The sequence below is a fragment of the Callithrix jacchus genome, chromosome 15, assembly GCF_049354715.1.
Source record: "Callithrix jacchus isolate 240 chromosome 15, calJac240_pri, whole genome shotgun sequence".
NCBI classification, from domain to species: domain Eukaryota; kingdom Metazoa; phylum Chordata; class Mammalia; order Primates; family Cebidae; genus Callithrix; species Callithrix jacchus.
The window spans coordinates 93038021-93064639 of NC_133516.1; the positions used below are offsets into that span (position 1 = coordinate 93038021).

Here is a 26619-nt window from a genome sequence, read left to right on the forward strand (position 1 = left end):
CTGATATTAGAAATTTGTATCCTTTCTCTCTCTTTTTTTTTAAGCCTGGTAGAGGCTTATCAATTTTATTGATCTTTAAAAAAAACAGCTTTGGGATTAATTTATTTTTCTTTATTGATTTCCTGTTTTCAACTGCATTGATTTCTGCTATCATATTTTTAATTTTTCTTCTGCTTATTTTTGGATATTGTTTGCTCTTCTTTTTCTAATTTCCTGAGATGTAAGCTTAAATTATTAATTTTAGGTCATTTTTCTTTCCTAAAATATGTGTAGTACTATGAATTTCCCTCTAAACACTTTTCTTGCTTTATCCTATAGTGTTTAATAAATTATATTTTCACCTTCACCTAATTAAAAATATTTTTAAATTTCTCATGAGATTTTGTATGTTGTCCATTTGTATACTATTTTGGGATTCTTCCAGCTATCTTTCTATTATTGATTTCTAGTTTAATTTCATTATGGCTTAAGAGAAGGTACTGTATGATTTTTATTATTAAAAATTTGTTAAGGTGTATTTTATGGTCCAGAATGTGGACTGTTTTGGTTAATGTTCCATGTGAACTTGATAAGAGGTAGTTCTCAGATGTCAGCTGTATCCAGTTTATTGATGGTGCTGTTGAATTCAACCATGTCCTTACCGATTTTCTGCCTACTGGATCTGTCTATTTGTGGTAGAGGAGTTTGAAGTCTCAGACTATAATGTAGATTCATCTATTTCTCTGTTAGTTTGTGCCTCACATATTTTGATACTCATTGGTTAGGTACATATATGTTAAGGGTTGTTATTTGTTTTGGAGAATTGACTCCTTTATTATTATGTGATAACCCTCTTTGATAACTTTCCTTGCTTTGAAATCTGCTCTGTCTGAAATTAATATAGCTACTACTGCTTTCTTTGGATTAGTGTTAGCATGGTATATCTTTCTCCAACCCTTTACTTTTTTATTGGTGTTTCCCCCTCTTAGATTGGACTGGGTGGCTAGAAAGGGCTGGAGTTAGGTTCTTTTCCCTTCTCTCAGTTTGGTTAAGCTCTGATAAAGCTCCAGTGGGCTAGGTTCTGATAAAGCAGTTTCTCTTCAGCAGCCGCTTTGTTAAGAACAACACAGTGCTCTGCATACTTCAAAATGGGTCCTATTCCCTTTCCCTTGCCAGAAGCCCAAGTGGATTTTTCGTTGATATTTACTGTGAGAATCTGATTGAGCTCCTGGAGCTAAAACTCACAGAAATATGGGGAGCCCTCTGTGAATTTATGCCAAAAATACAGAGACTTATATAGTGGTAATTTCTGTTGTTTGTGTCTTCTTCTTCAGTACTTGGACCATGAGACTGTTTCAGCCACATTCATCGACAGCAGTGGGCAGTTTGTTTCCTCCCAGGTGACAAGAATTAGCCGGAATCCCTACTGTGGCTATGATCAGCAGATCCTGTCCAGCCAGGAGCGCATGGAGGAGGACTCCTTGCTGGCTGCCTTGCACGGGCAGGTTCCAGATGTGGGCCCAGTCCCCTTTGTGAAGAGCACTGACCCTTCTTCCAGCTATTTTGTTATCTTGAACTCTGCTGCCTTCTTTAAGGTGGGAAGCCAGCTGGAGGTACTGGTTCATGTACAGGATTTTCAAAGAAAGCCCAAGAAGTATGGTGGAGACTACCTGCAGGCCAGAATTCACTCCCCCAAGCTGCAGGCCGGGGCTGTGGGCAGGGTGGTGGACTACCAGAATGGGTTTTACAAGGTTTTCTTTACTTTGCTATGGCCGGGCAAAGTTAAAGTGTCTGTATCTCTGGTCCACCCCAGTGAAGGGATCAGAGTTCTTCAGCACTTACAGGAAGATAAACCAGACAGGGTCTATTTCAAGAGTCTCTTCCGTTCAGGAAGAATTTCTGAAACTACTGAGTGCAACGTGTGTCTTCCTGGGAATCTGCCCCTGTGTAACTTTACAGACCTCTACACTGGGGAGCCCTGGTTCTGCTTCAAACCAAAGAAGCTCCCTTGCAGTAGCAGAATTACCCATTTCAAAGGTGGATACCTGAAGGGTCTCCTAACTGCTGCAGAGAGTGCATTCTTCCAGAGGTATGTGCTGCTTTTTCTTGGGGATCATTTGAAGAGTTCTTTTCCACTGTCCTTGTCCCATTTAGGAGACTCTGTGGTATTGGGTATGTGTTTCTTATTTCTCTTTCAACTTGACCCGATTCAGAAGATATATTGAATTAAAAAAAGAAAACCATATATTTTTATTTTTCCTTAGTGTTTTAAAAGTGAACCTTAGTGCTTATCCAAGTCCAAATTAAAGACCTTTTACCCTTGAATTTTTCTTCTTTACCCTCGTATCTGTGTTTTACTTTTAAACTACATAGCATGTTTACACAGTAGCTGTGTAAGTAAAATTCCTTATTCACAGAACAGATAAAAAATGATCCAAGGGCCAGGTGTGGTGACTCATGCTTATAATCCCAGCACTTTAGGAGGCTGAGATGGGAGGATCGCTTGAGCCCAGGAGTTTGAGACCAGCCTGGGCAACATAGCAAGGCCCCATCTATTTTATGCAAAGAAAAAAAATAATCCAAGAACAGGGCTGGTAGGGCTAGTAGTCAGGCTGGTATTTTATATTTGTATCTAATGAACTGAAACTTTTAAAAGTGATATAGTATCAGTGTTTAAAATCATTTGAACATATTGATTAAAAAACTATGAATATGGCAACATTGCTGGGTGGAATTATTAATAATAAGCATAGGAAGCTGGGAATGCCACAGAAAATTATATTTTTTAAGCTAAATAGTTGTTAAAATTATTGCAGTAATGTGTTCAAATTTCTGTTTCAAGTATAAACATATTCTGAGCATGATGATAAATATATGGAATAATGTTCAGAAAGGAATATTAAACCAGTATGAATTGAAATTTGTGTTTTCTTCAATATTCTGTAACATCACTAAGAAATAAAAAATTGTAAAAGCTACTTGGTTACAAAGTACCGTTTTGGCCAGGTGTGGTGGCTCATGACTCTTAGCACTTTGGGAGGCTGAGGTGGGAGGAAGGCTGGAACCCAGGAGTTTGAGGTTGCAGTGAGTATGATCACAATTGCACTACAGCCTCGGCAACAGAGTGAGACACTGTCTCAACCAAAAAAGTACCATTGTTTGAAATAATGTATACATGTTTTTTACTTTTTAATGAAATATATTGTTTTTAAACATTCCTTGGTAGAGAGGATTTTTTTGTTGCATAAAAGGGAGGTATTTTTGTTAAGTACATCTGGGCAACCTAAAAATTTTCATAGTTTATGTCCACTCATTACTGGATGGGAGAAGAGTTGCTATTATAAAGTATGTGGTTTGTAGGCGCTCCTAAAATAAAACCCTTCAGCTTTCCACCCCGTAGTCAGCTTTTGGTCATACCAGGTTACATACATGTATAGTAGATTCATCCCATACTTTTAGAAGGCCAGCAGAGGGAGTACTACTCAATGTACTGGGTTTACTGCTGAGAAGACTAGTGTTTTCCATGGCTCAGTACAAAATGAAAACAAAATTAAATTTCAAAATGAAAACAGAATTTTTCATTTTATTCCTGGATTCATGTTTCAGACATGCTGTTTAGCAGTGACTGAGCAGATTATTTTATTTCTCTGTACTTTTTTGCCTATGTGTGAAGACTACTCAGGTGCCCTATTGTAGAGGATTTGTTGGTTTTGCAACAGGGTCTTGCTTTGTCATCCAGGCTGGAGTGCAGTAGCATGATTATGGCTCACTGCAGCCTTGACCTCCTGGGTTCAAGCGATTCTCCCACCTCAGCCTCCCGAATAGCTTGGACTACAGGTTTGCACCACCACACCCAGCTAATTTTTGTATGTTTTGTAGAAATGTGGTTTCATTATGTTTTCTGGGATGGCCTAAACCCCTGGGCTCACGTAGTCCCCCTGCCTTGGCCTCCCAAAGGGCTGGGATTACCATGTCCCGTTAGAATTGTGTTTTTAGATTTTTAAATTGTGGATACATACTACTTGCATATATATATATATATATATATATTCTTTTTTTCGTTTTTTCCCAGAACCCTAAGTACAATACTTACATATATTTTTGAGGTAAATGTGATATTTTGATACAAGCATTTAATATGTAACGATCAAATCGAGGCAATTGGAGTATCCATTACCTCAAGAATTTATCATTTCTTTGTGTTAGGAACATTCCAGTTCCACTGTCATAGTTGTTTAAAAACATATAGTAAATGATTGTTAGCTATAATTGCCCTATAGAGTTATGTTGTCAGTCTACATAGTGGCCTAGCAAAGAGGGAGAAGCACAGTAATTTACTCAAATTCCATGTGGAAAATAGAGAAAGGTTAGAGAACTAAATTAGTGTAAAACTTAAAAGTATTTCTGACTGTAAATTCTACTATTCAAAACAAAAAACACCCATGAACCGACAAGGATAAAATCATGTGTTTGTCCCTGCCCTTACTTGCATGCCCTGGGTGAGGCCGGTTGATGGTACGTTGTTGTAGAATAATTGCAGAATTCTACTTACCTGGAAGTTTGCTGAGAAAATAATGTTTGAGGTGGCATAAGTTTTTGGAAAGCAAACATTTGACAGAGTCCTGATAATTGATTTTCATTTTTCTGTCCTTTATTCTGTTAAAGTTCTGAAATACTATATAAGGCTGTCTGAAAAGATAAAGAAAAATACTGGTATTGATTTTTTTTTTTTTGGTAATTTTTGGGTTTATTGTTGTGAACTTATGGCCCAAATATGTTGAGCTGATAACCTTTTTCCCTTCTCTTCCTTGGTGACTTATAACCTTACTTAAATCAGAAAGAATTAAGAAGCTTAGCCTTGGTATTTGGTTCCGTAAATGACAGTTGAACAATTAAAGGATGTCATCTTTGTTCTTATAAGGGAATAAAAATGTTACTTTTGGAAAGGACAACAGGTCTTTCCTTAAAGATCCAATTAATATAAGGGAAGACCTTTTAAAAGAATGGGCTTATCATCACCTAAAACATTTCCCTTTATTTTAGCATGAGTGCTACTTTTTTCTTTTTAACTTTACATTAAAAAAATGGAATCTTTAGAAACATTGCAGGAATAATAGTGAACTCTTAGATTCACTATTATTAATGTTTTGCCGCATTTTGTTCTATGTCTCTCTGTGTTTATATGTATCTGTGTATAATTTTCCCCCGACCCATTTGAGAATCTGTTGCAGATATCATGGCACTGCACTCCATAACTGTGCCTCTGCTAAGAAAATGGACTTTCTCTAACATATACCATAATGCTCACATTGGGGACATTGACCGTCATTACAGTACTATCTATCATCTAATATGCAGTTCATATTAGATATTCAAGTTTCTTCACTTGTCCCAATAATGACTCTTATAGCTGTCTTTTTAATTTTAACTAATCTAATCTATGATTACACAGTGTTTGGTTATCTCTTTAATCCAAAAGAGTTCTTTTTCTTTAGCTTACTTTGTTTTGTATGGCATGGGCAATTTTGATGTTGCTGTTTTGTAGAATGTCCTTTCCTTTTTTTTTTTTTTTTTTGAGACAGAGTGTCGCTCTGTCACCCAGGCTGGAGTGCAATACAATAATCTTGGCTCACTGTAACCTTCCCTCCTGGGGTCAAGTGATTCTTGGGTCTCACCCTTTCGAGTAGCTGGGACTACTAGGCATGCACCACCACACCTGACTAATTTTTGTACTTTTAGTAGAGATGGGGTTTTGCCATGTTGGTCAGGCTGGTCTCAAACTCCTGGCCTCAAGGAGATCCGCCCATCTCGGTCTTTCAAAGTGTTGGGATTACAGGTGTGAGCCACCATGCTCGGTCTACTTTGGATTTGCTTTATTGTTTCTACTTTCCATGTGATTAGATTGAGGCTAAATATTTTTGCAGGAAAATTATAGAAGAAATTTTCCTGCAAAAATGGAAATTATGTTTGTGCAAGATTATTATACAATAAATAATGGTTATAACTGTAGAGAAGTAAATTATATTTCTTTTTTCTTTACCATAAAACTCTAAGCTCATGAAGTAGTTTATATGTGCTCTCTTAAAAAAATCACTTTATTTAATCTATGGAATTAGATTATTCTCTAATGTAGCCAGGCCTGTATATTTCCTTCGTTCCTTGTTTTTTGTCTGTCCCCTCTATGTAAGCTTCATGAAGAAGGAAATGCTGTGTATTTTCCTTACTGTATTAGCCCGTGAGTCTAGGACAGTACCTGGCTTAAGAAGCTTAAGAATTATTTTGCTTATTTATTGAATAAACAGTTTTTCTGAAATTGATGAAATAATAAAAAATGACTTCACATTCCCATATTAAGAGTTTGGAAAGTTAACATTTTATTTATTTATTTATTTTTGTCTGAGTACAAGAGGCCTAGTTTTACTGTGACTCAGTTTCTGGAATAGTTACCTTGGATTTTCAGTGCTTTTATCCTTTGCTTCAGCCTCCCCCACATTTTAATGCAGCCCCTCCAAAAATATTGACTGAGTATGGGCTCTAGACCAAGGCCTGTGCTAAGATACAAAGATGAATGGGGCACCCTCCTTGTCTTTGATTAGTGTGTGTTTTATTTTATTTTATTCCCCACCCGCCTCCCTAGAGTAGTGTATGTTTTAGTAAGGAGAACCGACACTAAAGAGTCCTGTAACGATGAACAGAGTACTGCACGAGTACATATCTGGGGGGCAAGTGTCCCCAGCAGGGCTCCTCTCAGATCTGGAAAAGGCCTAAGGAATCTGACTCATGACTTAATGCAGACTGTAGTTACAGCCTGAAAACTAGGTAATGACAAAATAGACATTCTTGTCAGTGTGAGCCACTCTCTGAGTCCAAAGGGAGTACGTAATTCAGACCAGAATTGGTCATTTTGGAGTTTGCACTCTTAGCAGTATAGAGTGCAGTGAAATTTAAGAATCAATATAATTTCTTTTCAGTTTATATGTACATATAACCTGCTTCTTATAAGAGACCCAGTTTATTATTTGTGTTGGTTAAAATAAGTATATTTCATCATAATAAGGCTCCATAAAATCAGTCATTTTATCATTTGCAAATAAAGACATATATCTGAAAATAAATGTTCCAGACCCTAAGCTTGTACTTTTTTATTCCTCTTAAAGTGGTGTCAATATCAAAATGCCAATCAACTCCAGTGGACCTGATTGGGTAACTGTGATTCCCAGGAGAATAAAAGGTAAAAAAAAAAAAAAATGAACTGATGATTTATTGTTTTTCTTACTAAGCAGTTGAGGCTCTGTTGTTTCATTTATGTTGTAAAAACTTACATGCCATAGTTACTTCTGGGGACAATTGAAAATATTAAAATTACTGTTTGATTAAAAAAAGTCAAATCTTCTGTGCATAATTCTGAGTTTTGCTATTTATTGTTATTTTATTTTATTTGCTCTGTTACCTAAGCTGGAGTGCAGTGGCACAGTCTTGACTCACTGTAGCCTTGACCTCCTGGGCTCAAGTGATGCTTCCACCTCAGTCAGCCTCCCAAGTAGCACACCTGGCTAATTTTTGTGTTTTTTTTTTTTTTTTTGCAGAGACAGATTTTTGCCATGTTGCCCAGGATGGTCGAACTCCTGAGCTCAAGCAGTCCTCCCACCTTGGCCTCCCAACGTGCTGGGATAGCAGACGTGCCCGGCCATTTTGCTATTTATGCTCATGTAAAAGTTTTCTTTTCTTGCTAGCCCTCTTCTGTTTGGCTCTTCAAGAGTCTTTTTAACAGTGTTGTCCAATATGATAGCAACTAGTCACATGTAGTGATTCAAATTTAAATTAAGATTAAATAAAATTCAAAATCTAGTTATTTAATCACACATGCCCAGTAGCTATATGTAGACAGCATTTATACCAACAAAAAGTTGATTGGTTATTGCTGCTCTAGAGATACTTGAGAAATATAGGTAAAATTATCATGGAAATGTTTAAAATAAAAAAAAATTGGGTTGGAGAATAGCAGCTGTTCTCAAAGTGTGATCTGTGGATCAGTGGCATCAGCATTACCAGGAGACCTGATAGAAATGCAAATTCTCAGGTCCCATTTCAGCTACTGAAGCGGAAACCCTGGCAGGTGGGGCCCAGCAGTTTATGTTTTAACAAACTTTTCAGGTGATGCTGATTTATTGGTGTACAATATTAATAGTAGAAGAACAAATTCAGAGGAGTAAATGTTTATGTTATATTTTTGCAGAATAGATGTAATTAGCTATTGTGATTTTTAGAAGGAAGGGATGAACGTTACTAGTGAGGCTTAAGCAGATGGCAGGCGAGGTCCTTTTAGCTTTTAGAAGTGTGTTAACTCATAGTACTCTACTCTGCAGATGTTGCAAACCCTTTTGCTGCAGGGGCTCGACATTTAATGCATGTGGATAGAGCAGAGTGGATATTAGCCACATGCCTTGTGTGGGTGCCAGGGAAGGAACTGAAGAGCAAAGACTGTCTCAAGGGGCAGTGTCTTTTCAGTTCCTGCTGCTTTGTTACCATGAAGAAACAAACCCCATGTGGCCAGATCCGTAGATTTGTTTTTTCCAAGAGAAACTAGAACTTCGAATTTTTAAATGTGTTATCTCCAGATTTTAGAACATCGACATCCAATTCAAGACTTTAAAAATACTGTATGGGCTAAATAAAATTTGCTTGGCCCATATGCAGCCAGGGCACTGCCAGTTTATATCTCTTGTCTCTACTATCGTATGCCACAAGAATTCCCAGTCTTTTCCTAACGAAGAGCTGTATTTGATTTACTTGAACCAAATGAATTACTAATTTTAGAGGATATGTATGTGAGGCATCAGTAGTGGAAATATTTATCTTTTATCTGTTTGGGCCTCAACCCTGAGGTCAAGATGTCCGTAGACATGGTGTCTGCTCTAAACACCCTCTCCATGGCCCTGTCTCCCACTACTGGATCCGTCCTTCTTTCTCACAGACTCGACTGGCTTGCCCTTATTGTGATGTCCTAGGTGAACCAGGGATGGTTAGTGGGAGGAACTTTGGAAAGTTTACCTGTACCTGACAAGTCTTGAGGATCAGCCAGGAAGTGGCCATGGGCGTATGATTTACTCTTCTGGTTAGAGGGAAGATAGATTTCTTTTTGATATATTTTTAGAGGAAAAAAATAATTTTGAATTAGTAGGAGCAGAAAATCCTGGTTTTGAATAGGAAAACCATCTTGTGACAGTATATGATTGGAAAGAAAAGAGGAGGGCAATTGCTTTCTGGAATATGGAAGGAACCCAGCTTGGCACAACTTCATTGAATTTCATGCTAGTGACCAGCAGGGGGCACTCAAAGACCCTAAATAAAGGACTCATCTTTTTCTTTCCTTTTCAACTTCATTCTAGGCAAACATTCTGTTTCTGCTTAAACTTTCACCAACCTTGTTACCAATTACTGCAAAAAAAAAAAAAAAACAAAACAAAAACCCAAAACAAACAAACAAAAGCCTTTCATCAACCAATTTTAGCATTCATCAAGGTTCATCAGATCTTGCCTGTAGCAGTGATTTCTGAGGCATTCTAATGGTGACTTTTTATGTCTCTCATTCTTTCAACATTTATTAGTTGGAATTCTTCTGCAAAGAAGAGTTGTCGCTTCTTCACTTTGAGTATTTATATCAGTGTAGACTCATGATTATTTCATTCTTTGGGTTATAATCCAATTCAATCATTCTTTTCTTTTTCTCAAATCATTCCCATTTTGGCAGTTGGGAACACTTTCAGTCTGGCCTCTTTGTCATCCCGTGTGCTGTCATCCGTTTGTTTTCAGCACTGCCTTACTTCCTGGCACCACAAGATACTCGAGGCTTGTCTTGTATTTTCTTTGGCTTAGCATTAGAAGGGGTTTATAGTATTTCTACTTTTATTTCTCTTACGAATCCTATATTTTGAAGCTTCTTCCCTTTGAAATTGTATTTATGTATTAGCTAATAAATATGAAATTATATATGTATTAGCTAATATTCTTACAAGGTAAAATTATGGTTAAGATTCATATTTAGATTGCTTGAGATTGCCAGTGCTACTGCTACTTGTGGGTATAATTCCAGACAAAAGCAAGGAAAAACAGTTTTTAACTCGAGTTGACTGCCTTATTCTGGGCAAGCATCTGGTTTATGTCAGGTTTTCCCATTGCTAGGATTACTGCGGAATTTTCATTAGTACCTGTAATGTGGTCCGCAGGTTATCACAGCTAAGTGGCTCAGGGACCTTGACAGATTCTGACCTCATCAACAACTTGAGCTTGTATTTTTTGGGGGAACTTACTGAGAGTTTGGGATAAGACTCGATCTAATAGCAACAGTATAGATAAGAACAATGAAGTTTTATATTTGTGTGTATCTTTGTAGCTACGGTAGGATGAATACTAAAATGACTAACAGTGATCTGTGCTCTTACATAATCTCCTGCCTCGTAAGTATGGGAAGGACATGTAAATATGATGGTATATCATTCCTGTGATTTGATTATGTTATATTTCAAAATTGACTTTAAGAGATTGATATTATCCTAGGTAGACCTGACCTTATATCAGATAAGCCCTTAACAGGGGCCATGTTCTTTCTGAAGAAAGAGATTGAAAGTGTAAGAAGGATTCCACGTGAGGGAGATTCTTCATTGCTGGTTTTAAAGATGAAGGGGGCCACCTGGCTAGGAATATAGGCAACTTCTAGGAGGTAGAGGGCATCTCCTGCTTATAACCAACAAGGAAATGGGAAACTCAGTCTTACAACCACAAGTAACCGAATTCTGCCAGCAACAGTATCAGAACTGTTTATCTAACATTGATGCCTCCCTTCTCCACTCAGTAGAGAAGAGTTGGTTTGTTCAGATCATTAGAGCTTTTAACTGGCATTAAGTACAGAAGTTTCCGAGAACTAAAGTAGAATAAAAGGGGAATTTTCTAACATTCCTCCCAGACTGTCATAACATTACTGTTGCGGGACTGTAGCCTACCCTCTCAAGTCTCTCTCCCTTTACCTTCCTCCTCCTCTACCCAAGACCTACACAACTATCTTTTTTTCTCTATTATACTTAGTCTGTTGAATATGACAAAATTAGCATACACACTCACAAAACCAATGCAGGTGAGTGCCATGCACACTTAAAATCTTGAAATTTATTGTCTTTCTGCCATCCTACTCCATCTAGACATCCGTTATTTCAAACTCCATCTAGAAAATCATTAGTTCAAACCCCTGTACACAAACCTCCAGGGCTCCACCCTCCTTCTATCTTCCATCTCATTCACAGCCAGAAAATCCCCGAATGTCCTACTCTCTGGCAGCAAATGTACCTGCATTGCCAACCATCATAACAGCCTTCTTTCCCTCTTAGGTCAGAGGAAGGAACATGGCTCCTCCTATATACTTAATAAAATAACAAGAATACTCACAATATACTCATGTTCCTTGTCCTATAGAAGGTTATATGTTCCATCTGTGCTGTAGATCTCCTCCTCTCCTCCTCTTCAGCTTCTCTATATTCTCTTTCTCCTCAAATTCAAGTCCCTCAAACTTCCACTTTCAGCCAAGATAGAGAAATGCGATTTAGCCTCCCACACGAAACAACTCAAGGAAAAAAATAAACCCCAAAATGCATGAAACAATGGTTTTCAAGATACCAGGCATCAGGCAATAAAACACAGTGATGCCCGAGAGACAGTAAACAAAGGATGTGAGCCCTAAAATATATAGGAAAGAAAAATAAATTTCCAAGCTTTCATAGGGGAAATTCAAGGAGTAAACTCAAACTTAAGCCATTACACTTACTTTGCAGTTGGGTCCTTCTCATATTCCCAGTGCTTGACAGAGTGTTCCTAACCAGCTCAGTACACACTGTCTCCATTCCTCACCCTGTCGAGGGCTCTCTCTCCCTATTGACCTTATTCCAAGCTTCCTATGCTCATGGAAGTCTCTGGTGCAAGGAGTTGGCTGATCCCATTTCTTCTGTCTTTTCTTTGCCTTATAAACTGTGTACTCCCTTTGTCCTGCCTTTTACTGTTCTTAATTCTGCAGACATTTCTGTACCATAAAATTAAGGGACAGTTTGCTACACATGATCACCTGGTGCCCCCCGCCCCCCGCCCTGCCTTAATTCATTCTGTGTCCTTTTCATCCAACTCTTTCTGGATGATTTAGGCAAATTTATCTCTCTGCCTTTTTCTCTCTCATTTTGTTCCATTTTTGGCCCAAATAGCCCTCATTAAGGCTAGTGGATTACATGAATGACACCCTTTGGAGGAAAATGCAAACCATGGGCTTTAAAGAGAAGCCGAGAAACTTTAGAGATGTGGATATCATCCTCAAATAACAAAACATGTCCCTTCTCGTTTTGCACAGATCTTCATATCTACTTTTACAACCACCCCTGTTGAAACTTTTTCCTTCACCAGCAATGTTCAAGTTAACAGTAGAGTTGGGTAATAACTCATTTTTATTTTTTTGTTTTAATTATTTTTATTCCATGTGAATAGTACATTAGCGGTTATATAATCTATTTAGGAGACTTTTTAATATCTCAGTTATCTTACATGAAATGCATTCTGAGTTGCAGGAAACACTGTTTAAACAGCCACAGACTGCTTAAAAATAAATTGCCAGGAAATGTTTTTGTCCCAGCTGACCGTAAGGGGGCAGTGTAGGTACGTGCATTTCATTTTAAAAATTAAAAACCATGTTTTCTCATGTAGCACGCAGCATGTTTAAAGAATTAACGTCAGATTTAGTAATTGATTTGCGTTGCTTGACTTAGCTCTGGTAGTAAATATAATTAACATTTGAATGGAAATGGTAATTGTTTCCTGTGTGATATATAGTTTTCTTCATAACACATATTTGACACAGAATAGCCGAGTCTACCGAATTAACAGTGGTAAAAAAATTGTAACGTCAAAATTACTTTTAATTCTTGTTCTGGTAAATGTTTTCTATGGGCCCTTGGTGTCGTCTCTGGAGCTTTCCAGCTGTGCAGCCTTGATGTACTGATATAATAAGGGAGCTTTGCAGAAGGTGCAGTAAAATGGTAAAGCTACACCTGATAACGTGTTCAGAAATTACTTTTGAACAAGCCAAGGAAATACTTACCCTACCTCCCAGTTTTTCTTTGACAATTACGTTTACCAAAAAAGCTTTTAAAATCAGCAGTTTCCTTTTCTACTTGGGCTCTGAACCTGCAAAGAATTAGCAGATGCGTAAGAAAAAAGATTAGATATGCATTCTCTGTCAAATAGAGCATCATCGTTGGAGGAAGAAAAACCAAAATAATTTTGAGTGTCGAGTCAAATAAAGCTAGAAATAGTCACAAATAGGGGACTCACTTAAATTTAAATTTCTGAGTTGTGTAAGCATTTAAATTCCAAATTGTGGCTTAATAGGCGACTACAGAATGACTGGATTATGACTAAGATTGTGGAAGAAAATGATATCAACTGATGGTTTCTTGAAGATTGTATGTTTGAAATGAATAAATATATACCTTGAAGGAAAAAAAAAGAAATGGCTGACATCTGTAAACATCTTGTTTTGAGATGTGTTCTATCTCAGTGGTTAAGATCATGGGGGGGCTTCCCTGCCTGGGCCAGTTCCTGGTTTTGCTCCTTACGAGCTCAGCTCTGGGACCTTGGTCAAGTTGCTTAGCTTGACCTGCTTGGAAGGCAGGGATAGTAATGGGACCTACTTTAAAGAGTTACTGTGAGCATATGAGATAATATGTTTGCTCAGAATAGTTTCTGATGCAGAGTAAACTTGCAAGAACTATTAGCCGTCACAACCTATTTTGAAGCACGTAACATGTGTTGTTTCCACAGTGGCATTTTCTGCAGGAGGTGTTGGGGCAGAAGGATGTTGACTCTCCCTCTGAAAGTTGTCCTTTTGCTTGTGCTATCATGTGTAGCTAGGTTACAGCCAGGAGTACACGTTGGTGATGTATTTTTAGTATTGTTCATTATGTATAAAGACTTTCTGAACCTTTTGTATTATGGAGAATAATCCCTAGATGCCATTAGTTTGTTCACCATATTAAGTGGTTTTTTTAGAATTGAAATTAAAATTTGAAGGTAGGATTCTTGGATTCTAACTTTGCTTTTAATGGGCTGAAAACAGTGAACTAGTACTACTCCATCTGTGTAAAATATCAGTCTAAGTTGTTACTTGCCGCACAGGTGTGTGGGTGAGAAACTGTTCTGTTGTGGGATAATGCTGGATAAATGCTTATGTCCACACATTTCCTTGGCTTTTATCTTCCTTTCTATTTGGCTTTGATAAAAACATATGTAATCAGGATGGACACGGTGGCACATGCCTGTAATCCCAGCACTATGGGAGGCCGAGGCGGGCAGATCAGTTGAGATCTGGAGTCTGAAACCAGCCTGGCCAACATGGTGAAACCCTGTTTCTGCAAAAAATGCAAAAATTAGCCAGGCATGGTACTGCGTGCCTATAATCCCATCTACTTGGGAGGCTGAGGCAGGAGAACTGCTTGAACCCAGAGGTGGAGGTTGCAGTGAGCTGAGATTGCTCCACTGCACTCCAGCTTGGGCAAAAAAGAGTGAGAGTCCATTAAAAAAAATGTAATCAGAGGGAATGCTGAAAGTCCGCCTTTTCCTTTCTGTCCACCAGTATCCTCATGCTTATTTCATATTTGTCCATTTTTGTACAAAAGAAAACTGAAAGACATTTTTTATTTTACCTTCTGTGATATATGTATAGACCGTGCAGGTTTGTTACATAGGTATACGTGTGCCATGGTTGATAGGTTTGCTGCACCTAATAGCCATTATCTAGGTTTTAAGCCCTGCATGCGTTAGGTACTTGTCCTAATGCTCTCCCTCCCCTTGTCCCCCACGCCCTGACTGGCCCCAGTGTGTGATGTTTCCCTCTCTGTGTCTGTGTGTCTCACTGTTCAATTCTCACTTATGAGTGAGAACATGTGGTGTTTGGTTTTTGGTTCCTGTGTTAGTTTGCTGAAAATGATGGATTCCAGCTTCATCCATGTCCCTGCAAAGGACATGAACTCATTCTTTTTTTTATGGCTGCAGAAAACCTTTTTTTAATCAGGAGAAAAGTCTGGGATTTGAGATCTGACAGCAGGAAATGTTTCCCACATGCCAGCAGGCTAACAAAAATGGGCATAATTGTTTCTTGGGACGTCTTTCATCTGTTGTTGGAGGATAATATTAAAATATTTCTTTCTTTCTTTCTTTTTTTTTCAGAGACGAATAATCTAGAACTATCTCAAAGCTCAGGAACTTTTCCTTCTGGGTATTACTATAAAGACCAGTGGAGGCCCAGAAAGTTTAAGATGCGTCAGTTTAATGACCCTGACAACATTACAGAGTGCTTACAAAGAAAAGTGGTGCATTTATTTGGTGACTCAACAATCAGGCAATGGTTTGAATACCTTACTACGTTTGTTCCAGGTTGGTACTTTGCTTTTTGTTTCTAACTCTTTTCCACATTAGCTTTGAAATAAGCAGACTCACTCAGGTGCCTGAAGAAAGGTTATCAGGCGAAGAAACATGTATTTCTCTGAAGGACTAAAGAGGTACCCAAATCCTGAAGACACGTGTGACAGTTTCTGATCAATTGCTGTGTTGTGTTGTACTCATGGAAGCACTGGGTTCTCATTGAGGTTTATGCCACTGATGAGCCATGTGACTTTAGACAGGTCATTTACTTCTCAGGGCTTCATTTCTCCATGTGTGAGATGAGACAGCTGGACCATGTCATTTCACAGCTGTCTTTCACTTCTAATATTCTGTGTTGTGAAATGGAGGTGGACATTTCTAGTTGTTTCTCCCCTACTTCTGTCTCATCCAACTTTAAGCTTATAGTAGCTTTAAGTAGAAGGAAGCAAGCAGACCTATTGTCCACTTTAATGCATTCTTGCAGCGAAGCTGTCCCTGTGCTATCCCTTGGGTCTACCATTGGTGTGCCTCACCATTGGTGAGGTGGGGCTGGCTCCTCCTGAGGGAGTGTGGGTATGTTCCAGCATTCTCAGCTTCTTGATTTCTCTGTTTGGCTCTGGGGCTGTTCTCCAGACTCAGAACAAAACCCCAATGTCTGGAGGCCCACTCCTTCTTCACAAGGGCATTCTTCTTTCTGAAAGGGGTGTGGATGAGGCAAGGAAGGTGGGATCTTGGAGGAGTAGAAATAAAGACACTGCTTACAATTTAGAGAGCTGATAAATAGTTTCCTGGGAACTGTTTTAAATGGCTATGTGTGGATAAGGCTTTTAATAAAGTATGATGGTTTGCTGTGAGTTTTCTTTTAATCAGTTCTTTTATTTATTAGGTCAACTTAGTTTTACTGATTGATTGAGACGAGCTTTCACTCTGTCTCCCAGACTGGAATGCAAAGGTGTAATCATGGCTCACTGCAGCCTCAACCTCCTGGGCTCAAATGATCCTCCCACCTCAGCCTCTCAAGCATTTGGGACCATAGGCATTAGCCACTTTACCCGGCTAATTTTTTTGTAGAAATGAGGTCTCGCCATGTTGCTCAGGCTAGTCTCAAGTTCTCATGCTCAAGCAGTTCGCCTGCCTCAACCTCCCAAAGTGCTGGTGGCTCACACCTGGCTTCAACTTAGTTTTAAATTTAATTTTTAGAAGGAAAGGGAAAGTACGTATTGTCCGCAAAAGTATAAAGTCAATTCCACTTTGTTTTGCTTGTCTTCTTAATTGAAACAGATATAACTGAACTTCATTTGGTAAAGAGTTAAGTTATACATTAGGAGAAGGGAAATGCTTTGTATGGCATGATGCTAGGCGGGGTTTGATGTGACGCTGACCAGTGAGGGCCTTCCTAGGCGTCTGCCGTTGCTGCTGCTTAAGTTCGAATGACGTAGCTTGTTGATGCCTTTGATGGCAAGGATTACACTGACTGTTTTGCACACTTCCTACCATATCCTTTACCGACATATCTTCACCTGCTAAAATAAAGACTGGTGTCAGTGCTTGATCTTAATCAAAAGAAAGTGGTAGCTTGAGCTTTCTATTCAGTTTAAATGGAGCTAGATGCTAAATAGTTATTAGGTAGGAAAATCCAGAAGAGAAGCCTGGAACTGCAAGGAGAAAAAAGTGAAACCCACTTTAACCCTTCAGGAGAAGAATATATGACAATTATATTCTTTTTGTTTGTTTCTGAGATGAAGTCTCGCTCTGTCGCTTAGGCTGGAGTGCAGTGGTGCAATCTTGACTCACTAAAACCTCTGCCTTCCAGGTTCACATGATTCTCCTTCCTCAGCCTCCCAAGTAGCTGAGATTACAGGTACCCGCCACCATGCCTGGTTAACTTTTGTGTTTTTATTAGATACTGGGTTTCACCGTGTTGGCCAGGCTGGTCTCAAACTCCTGACCTCAAGTGATCTGCCTGCCTTGGCCTCCCAGAGTACTGGGATTACAGACATGAGCCACCATGCCCAGCCTATAGAACAATTATATTCTGATGTTACTTCAGAATTGACTGTGAACTCCCTGAGGGCAAGGACTGTAGCTTATCCATGTGAGCATTGCTGGCTTGTAGCACCTATAGTAGTGGGCACTAAGTAGGTACTTAGAAAATATTAGTTGAATTGGATTGTTAGCATTTACTTAAGGCACTTAAGGGAATATTTAGGGAAATGAGACAAATCCTCTTTCCTCACAGGGCACATACTAAGTGATGAATTACAGAGTTGTTTTTAGGAATAACAGTGAGTCCCACTGATGCCTGGGACCTTCAGAATGTCTCCAGGCAACTAGACCTTGAAATACAATTTAGAAAAGGGAATTCTAACTCATGATGCTATCTACATCATTCTCATGATAGAGATGGAAGTTTTTCTGTAAGACATTGACATGATTGTTCATCTGTGGGGTAAAATTGAAAGTCAAAAGAAACAGGGTTGCTTCTTTCTTTTGCCTATTGCAGAAAGAGGTGTTTTCATTTTTTCAGAATTACATTTTAACTTGCTTTAATTTTATTTTTAAAACATTTCAGTTTTAATCAACAGGTAGGTATATTTATGGGGTACATTGTGGAATTATTGTATCAAGTAAATTAACATATCCATCACCTCACATAATTAAATTTTTATAGTGAGAACATTTAAAATCTCCTCTTTTAGCGATTTTGAAATATACAGTCCATTATTATTGACTAGGGTTACCAGGTTGTACAATGGACCTCTAAAACATTTTCCTTCTGAGACTCTGATTAACCTCTCCCCACTACACCTAACCCCTGGGAACCACTATTCTACACTCTACTTCAACTTTTTAAAGTTCCACACATAAGTCAGTATAAGACAAATATTTCATGAGGTTCCACATAACAGACATCTATTTCTGGCTTATTTCACTTAGCATAATGTCCTCTAATTTCATTCATGTTTTTACAAATGACAGAAATTCCCAAAAGAAGTATTTGGTTACTAATATGTGCTCATAAAACAGAAGCTAAAGCCCCTGGCTTGAAAGAAATAATATTTATCTGTAGGAGAATAAAATGTAAATGCCAAGTTGATTTTTATAAATTAAATGATTATAAAAGACACTTCTCAGAAGAAGACATGCATACAGTCACCAGACATAATGAAGAAAAAGCTCAGTATCACTGATCATTAGAGAAACGCAAATCAAAACCACAGTGAAATTGTGGTTCTCACACCAGTCAGAATGGCTACTACTAAAAAGCCAAAAAATACCAGATGCTGGCAAGGTTGCAGAGAAAAGAGAACACTTTTATACTGTTGGTGGGAGTATAAATTAGTTCAACCCTCATGGAAGGCAATATGGTGATTCCTCAAAGAGCTGAAAGCGGAACTACCATTCGACCCAGCAATCCCATTACTGGGTGTATACCCAGAGAAATAGAAGTCATTCTGCCATAAAGACACATGCATGCAAATGTTCATTGCAGCACTATTCACAATAGCAAAGACATGGAATCGACCTAAATGTCCATCAATGACAGATTGGATAAAGAAAATGTGGTACATATACACCGTGGAATACTATGCAGCCATAAAAAGGCCACATCTTTTTGTTTTTTTTTTTTTTTGAGATGGGGTTTCGCTCTTATTGCCCAGGCTGGAGTGCAATGGCTTGATCTCAGCTCACCAAAACCTCGGCCTCTTGGGTCCAAGCAATTCTCCGGCCTCAGCCTCCCAAGTAGCTGGGATTACAGGCATGTGCTACCATGCCCAGCTAATTTTGTATTTTTGGTAGAGATGAGGTTTCTCCACGTTGGTCAGGCTGGTCTTGAACTCCTGACCTCGGGTGATCCCCCTCCACCCTGCTGAGATTGTGCATGTCTTTTGTGGGAACATGGATGGAGCTGGAGGCCATTATCCTTAGCATACTAACACAGAAAACACCACATGTTCTCACTTACAAGTGGGAGATAAATGATAAGAACCTAAGAACACATACACAGAAGAAAGCAGCAGACACTGGGTCTACTTGAAGAGGGATAGTGGGAGGAAGGAGAGGAGCAGAAAAGATAACTATTTTGTACTGGGCTGAAAACCTGGGTGATGAAATAAAATGTGACATGTTTTCCTATGTAACAAACCTTTACACTCACCCCCAAACCTAAAATAAAAGTTTAAAAAAAAACTTTAGATAAAAAAATCGGAATGATCAATATAAATAGCAACATTTCTTGGCCTAATAATTAGAGAAAAAGGGGTTGTTTTGTTTTTTATGCATAGACACATGTAGAATCTGTAACTGATGGTGTTGTTTATAATGAATGTTATGTTTGTGGAATAATTTAAGTAATAAATATGCTAGAATAAAGGCCCATTGATATACAGAAGGGGGCAGAAAACGGTGAAATAGGTATTCTCTTTACATTTATATTGTACCTTTTCGTTGTACTTTTTTAAGAAAGCTTATTATTTGAAGCCACTTAATAAGGTATAATCAAAATATATGTGCTTGGTGCGAATGTTTTTATGAACTTGAGTTTTCCTTGTTTCAGATTTAGTGGAGTTTAACTTGGGTAGTCCTAAGAATGTGGGCCCCTTCCTGGCAGTGGACCAGAAGCACAACATCCTGCTCAAATACCGCTGCCATGGTCCCCCCATCCGCTTCACCACCGTCTTCAGCAGTGAGCTCCGTTATGTGGCGAATGAGCTGAATGGCATTGTGGGAGGGAAGAACACAGTGGTCGCCATAGCTGTATGGTCTCACTTCAGCACCTTCCCCTTGGAAGTGTATATCCGGCGGCTCAGGAACATCCGTCGAGCAGTGGTTCGGCTCCTCGATCGAAGCCCAAAGACCGTGGTGGTCATCCGGACGGCCAACGCCCAAGAGCTGGGACCTGAGGTGAGCCTTTTCAACAGCGACTGGTACAACTTTCAGCTGGACACCATTCTTCGGAGGATGTTCTCAGGGGTTGGAGTATATCTTGTGGATGCCTGGGAGATGACCCTGGCCCATTATCTACCACACAAGCTGCATCCTGATGAAGTTATTGTGAAGAACCAGCTGGACATGTTCTTGTCCTTTGTGTGCCCCTTGGAGACCTAGTCTATCCTTGAAGGGACTGGAGGAATCATATTCAACGACCTTCTCAATTGACCTGAGCTACAGAAAGTGGCCCCAGTGAGAGATGACTGCCATTAATAAGTATAAAATTTCAAAAAGAGCTGGACTTTATATGATAGCTTACAAGGAGCTTAGAAAATGCAGGTTTCATTTATATCTACCTATAGGATTTTATCCAATCTTGACTTAGCCATGGTAGAACTCATTAACAGCATCTATACACTATATTGCTCTTGTAACCAAAGATGCTAATGAGTGTATTTGAATTAGCTTCTCCTGGGAGGGGTGATTACTTTGCTAAAGACTGAAACAGGTTCTGATGGAAGGGACAATGGTACTAGAGTGTTTGTAGCTTATCTGGTAAAGGGAATTGAGTGCATCTGCATGAATAGCACGAGTAGTCCGTCTTCTGGGGGTCAATCGCAGAAAGCTTATAGCCAGAGGCTCTTGTGAATGCACTGAAGACTGCTGTGTCTCAGGAGTTTCTCTTGATGATCTACCTTTTCTGAATTACTTGAAAAGGCCAGTGTGCTTGGTTCGAATTTTATAGTGAGAATATTTACAATTTCCTGCTTTTATCTAGAAAAGCAGAAGGGAAACATGAAAGCAGTACATATAAAATCTGTGTTTGGAATTAATATTTGCATTTGGTGATTGTTTTTTATTTGATCCAGCTAAATTTTATGTGTTGAATACTTACTCTAGAATAACTACTTTTAGAACTGGAAGGGGAAATCTGTAAACAGAAATTTATTTTTATGTTCTGAAATTTGAGGGTTTTAAGAATTGCCTTTTATGTAATGAATGCTATTGTATTATAAAGCTGTGAAAGTTTTTCCCACCAATTTCAGGTGTTTTTCTTGTTGTTATTTTGAACTACTTACCAAAATTAGAAGTTAAAATCTAGTTAGAAATTAACAAAATATTTTGCTATTTCTTGATTTTTTTTTGTTGTTGTTATTTCTTGATTTGGACGTAAGGTACACCCATTCTCTCATGGTTGAAGAAACTGCTATTCCTACTGGCTATCTAAGAATAAGAGGATTATTCATTATTTTAAATGAGTTTAGTTAATTTGGTTTCATTTAGTAAGTACTTTTTTCTTTTTGAGCTGTGATAGATTGTAGTTTAGTTTAAGTCTCTCCTAAGTGGACATGTGAAGAAACTAGGGAGGCTTTAGAGAGGAAGACAGATGCTTGAAGTATGAAAAATATGTACCCTTAGAAGAATGGGTCAAATAACTTGGGTTTTTAATTAAAACAGAGGGCCCCCGATCTTACTTTCCTATCCTTGAGGAACACCTTCAAGTTTTTTAATTGTTTCTGAGTCTGATGAGGTAGTAAAATATATTAAAATAGCTTAATTTTAATGGCCCTTAAGCTTTACACTACCTAAGGATCACTTGTAATAACTGACAAAAATGCAGAATTAAGAGTCATGGTGGGGTGTGGTAGTTTAAACCTGTAATCCCAGCACTTTGGGAGGCCAGGCAGGAGGATTGCTTGAGGCTGGGAGTTTGAGACCAACCTGGGTAACAACCCTGGTCTCCACAAAAAATAATAATTTAGCCAGGCATGGGCCTACAGTCCCAGCAACGAGGGAGGCTAAGGCAGGATGATTGATTGAGCCCAGTAGTTTGAGGCTGCAGTGAGCTATGATTGCACCACTACACTCCAACGTGGGCAATAGAACAAGACCTTGTCTCTAAAAAATTTTCTTAAATAATAAAAGAATTAAGGCCAGGCATGGTGGCTCACATCTGTAATCCCAGCACTTTAGAAGACCAAGGTGGACTGATTGCTTGAGCCTGGAAGTTCAAGACCAGCCTAGGTGACATGGTGAAACCCCATCTCTACAAAAAACACAAAAACTAGCTGGGTGTGGTGGCACCCACCTGTAGTCCCAGCTACTTAGGAAGCTGAGGTGGGAGGACTGTGTGAGCCCAGAAGGCAGAAGGTTGCAGAGGTTGTAGTGAGCCTTGATTGTTCCACTGTTCTCCAGTCTGGGCAATAGGGCGAGACCGTGTCTCTAAACAAACAAAAAAGCGGGATCATGATGCCTCTGGGATTTATGGAACCAACCTTTGTGGCAAGTGCTCAGTGATTCTGATGGTATTCCACATTTAGAGAAACAGTAAGAGGTAAGACAATGAGGGAATAAACATGGCTTGTTTATTTTAGGGGTTTTACCAATAATTTAATTCTGTTCATGATCCAGTAGTGTAGGTGATATTAGCTCCATTTTATACATGAGGAACTTGAGTTTGGATTTGAAATAAGGTGTGTGACAGCCCATATCCCTTTTCAGCTAAACTTGTGAGACTTTTGTAAAGAAAGGTATTTATTTATTTATTTTTGAAACAGGGTCTTGCTCTTTTGCCCAGGCTGGAGTGCAGTGGCATGATCATGGCTCAATGCAGCCTTGACTTCCTGGGCTCAAGCAATCCTTCCATTTCAGCCTCCTGACTAGCTGGGACTACAGGGGTGCACCACCATGCCCACCTAATTTTTGTATTTTTTGATAGAGACTAGGTTTTGCCATGTTGTCCAGGCTGGTCTTAAACCCCTGGGCTCAAGCAGTTCACTCACCTTGACTTCCCAAAGTGCTGGGATTATAGGTGCGAGCCACTGTGCCCAGCTGAGAGGATTTCTTTTCATGAAATAACTTAACAGACATTTCCTCAAGGATTTTATAAAGGAGGCTGAGGAGTAATTTTCCCAGAAGCATTTTAAAAGGAAAGAGGGCATTGCTTCTCCAGTAGTTTGGAATGATGCTACTTGATTGTGCAAATGATTTCTTAGGACGTTGTCTCATTTCTGTTATTTTTTGATTTGGTGACATAGCTCTTAAAGATTTGGTGGCACAGCTTCTTCAGGTATTCTTAGTCACTTTTATCTCTCTTAAAAACATTTTTTTTTAACAACTTTTAAGTTCAGGGGTACCTGTGCTGGCTTGTTTCATAGGTAAACATGTCATGGGGGTTTGTTGTACAGATGATTTCATCACCCAGGTATTAATGAGTGATTTTCTGATCCTCTTCCTCCTCCTCCTCCCCACCGTCCGACAGGCCCCAGTGTGTGTTCCCCTTTATGTGTCCATGTGTTCTCATTTACTTCTCACTTACCAGTGCGAACAACTTTCATTCCACATCTAATTTGTCTTTCTTCACTCTGGTGTGGAAATTTTGATAAAGATTTCAGTATCACCTAAACCTTCCCCAGAATAATAGATGGAATAATTTAGTTTCTTCTGAAAAGTTTGTTTTAGGCTAGTGCCACAGGGTTGTGAATATTAACTATAAAATCTAGAAGAAAAATATACAGACAAAATCCATAATTCTGTCATCTGAACACAATGAACAGGAGTATTGGGTTACATTTTCTTGTAGGTTTTTTAACCATATAGTTATAGAGAATATGTAATTTGGATCTGTGTTTTTTACATATAAATATTTTCTATGTTAAATAGTCTTCATAAGTTATATACGTCTGCTTAATAGTTCTGCTACTGGAGTTTTCATTATTAGGTAAGTTGGTCGTTATGGTTGGACATTTAGGTTTACAATATCAAAACCGTGGTTTATACACAATTTCAGTGGTTGAAAAATATGAATTTCTATTTTGCAATGACAGTATTAATTTAACCCAGTGAATCTCGTATTCCAGAACTGAGATGATTGATTTGATGCTATTTGTGACAGACAGAACTCATAATAAAACCTTTCTACACAAATTACATTTTATAGAATTATCCTGCTAAAAGTAATCTTTAGGGAATGTAAACAGTCCTTTGATGTTCCCATATCATTCACTTTGCCATTCTGAACAACTATCATTTTAATTACGACCACTTAACAGACACTTGCTGGATATAATTCTTAAGTTTCAGATTGAAACTTGATCGACTGGTTTAATAACTGAATCAATCCAGTTTCACATTTATCAGCCTGAAAGTTTGCAGATTGGTCAATCAGGGTACTTGACAAGAATAAATATGGTAAGCCTTTACATATTCATGTGTTACGTGCCAGAAATTAGTGTTTCTGGACCCTGTTCAAATAGTGATCACTGAGAAAGGTACAGGGAAATAAACACCCAAGGGAAACAACAGAACTAAGTGTTCCCAACCTCACAAAAAAATGCTCAGCATTATCTTTGTGGGTTCTGGGTAAATTCAGCTTTTTAATGTCAGCTAGTCACTAATGCTAGAAATTCCACCTTAAGTGTATTTATTTTCTTGTGTTAAGCATTCTCCAACCTGGTGTATGTCTACAATGTATTATCAGTGTACTTAGGATTCTTGATACCTCAATGTGCAATAAATAAAATTTTGAAGTTGTTAGTTTTTCACTTGGAAGGTGAGACCACAGCCCCTGAGTTCTAAGGGGACCTGGGAATCCTAGGAGACTGGAGGTGGTGGAAGATAAGAGGATGGTTGAGGGCAGGAGTTTAAAGGACACAGAAGCTAGGAGAGCACAACTTGTACTCCACCAACTTTAATCTAACTTGTCTCTTATAAGTGCTTTTGCATTTTAACTTTTTAAAAAAGAGTGGGCTGGGTGTGGTGGCTCACGCCTGTAATCCCAGCACTTTGGGAGGCCGAGGTGGGTGGATCACCTGAGGTCAGGAGGTTGAGACCAGCTTGACCAACATGGTGAAAACCCGTCTCCACTAAAAATACAAGATTAGCTGGGTGTGGTGGCGCCTGCCTGTAATCCCAGCTACTCAGGAGGCTGAGGCAGGAGAATCACTTGAACCTGACAGGTGGAGTTTGCAGTCAGCCGAGATTGCGCTATTGCACTCCAGCCCGGGCAAACGAGGGAAACTGTGTCTCAAAAATAAATAAATAAATTAACATAAAGGGTGAACTTAAATATATTTATATGCGTGTACATATATTTTCCTTTTTAATATTCTGGTTAAATGAGAGGCCATGAGGCCTCTTTGAGTTTTAAGAGCCTAATGATATGTAACTCTAATGTCCATTTTAACTGGATTGTAACACTGCCTAGGGAATATAACTTAAAAAAAAAAAAAAAAAGCAGTACTGAGATTAGCATCAAGTGTTCTGAATGGAAAGGAAGTGAAACTAAAAGTCATAGCAGAAATCCTTTCAGTGTTGTGCAATGGTTCATTTGCTGTTAAATCCACTCCATTCCCATTCCCCTTCCCCCTTGAAAATAAAGTGATCTTCATGTTACAGGACCATTGCTTTGTTTATGTCACGGATGCCTTGTTCGTTAATTAGTCAATGAAGGCACATGATAGCTATATTACTTTTTGATTGTATTGTAAAAGGTAACTTCACCCGCCCACTGCACCCCCACATTTAGGGGCCACACAGAAAAAGCGAAATAAAATGAGGTGAATCTAGTGAGAAGGCAACTCTAATGCCCAGCAGGAGATTCACTAGGACATTTTAAAAGGACGTCTTTAAGGAAAAAGTTTTGTTTGTAGATGTTGCCTCTGATTCCTCCCCGCGGTTCCAGTCCTGGTCTTGGAGCCGGCCATCCAGGGGAATGTCCGGGACTCGGGTCGGTACCTTTTTGGCCTGGGAATTTCCAGTGTGCAGAAAAAAATCCACAAACCTAGTCCTCGCTGCCCCCTCCTTGCCTCCTCTGGCCCTCCTCAGTGCCCACGCAAGCCCGTTCGAAAGAGAGCATGACCGTATTCTGTATTTTAGAAAACAGGCTCTTAGCTTCCCCCGCCCCCGTCCTCCCTTCAGTGGTGAACAGAAAGCAAAGCTATAAAGGGCGCCAGTGAGAGGGGCTGGCCTCCTGTTGCCACGAGGTCAGACGGCGAGTTCTTAGAGAAAAAGGCTGCTTAGTTGCTGCTTATCATGTAACCTCAAAAGGAAACTGATCATCTTTCTCATGCTGTCACACACTTGGGTTATTATCGCTGATTACAGCTGGAAACGATTTGCTTTTACGTATTTGTGTGACTTGACTCTTCAAACACAAAGGTATATTTTTATTATTTGATATTTGGTATTAAAATATCTTAAATGCTAAGATTTTTTTTTTTCTTTTACTTTCCTTTTCCCATAGTCGGATTCTTTACT

The 26619-nt window shown here is 38.9% G+C and overlaps 1 protein-coding gene across 15 annotated transcripts in view; it reads left to right on the plus strand.

Moving 5' to 3' along the window:
• Positions 1-21401, plus strand: part of NXPE3 (neurexophilin and PC-esterase domain family member 3) — a 43848-nt gene extending 22447 nt beyond the window's left edge. For all 15 annotated transcript variants that reach the window (XM_078352255.1, XM_078352252.1, XM_035274293.3 and 12 more), the window contains 4 exons: positions 1314-2068; positions 7137-7210; positions 15235-15441; positions 19988-21401. In XM_078352255.1, coding sequence (XP_078208381.1) covers positions 1314-2068; positions 7137-7210; positions 15235-15441; positions 19988-20538 — 1587 coding nt within the window. In that variant the 3' untranslated portion in view covers positions 20539-21401. The remainder of the gene's footprint in view (positions 1-1313; positions 2069-7136; positions 7211-15234; positions 15442-19987) is intronic.
• Positions 21402-26619: the final 5218 nt, after the last annotated feature.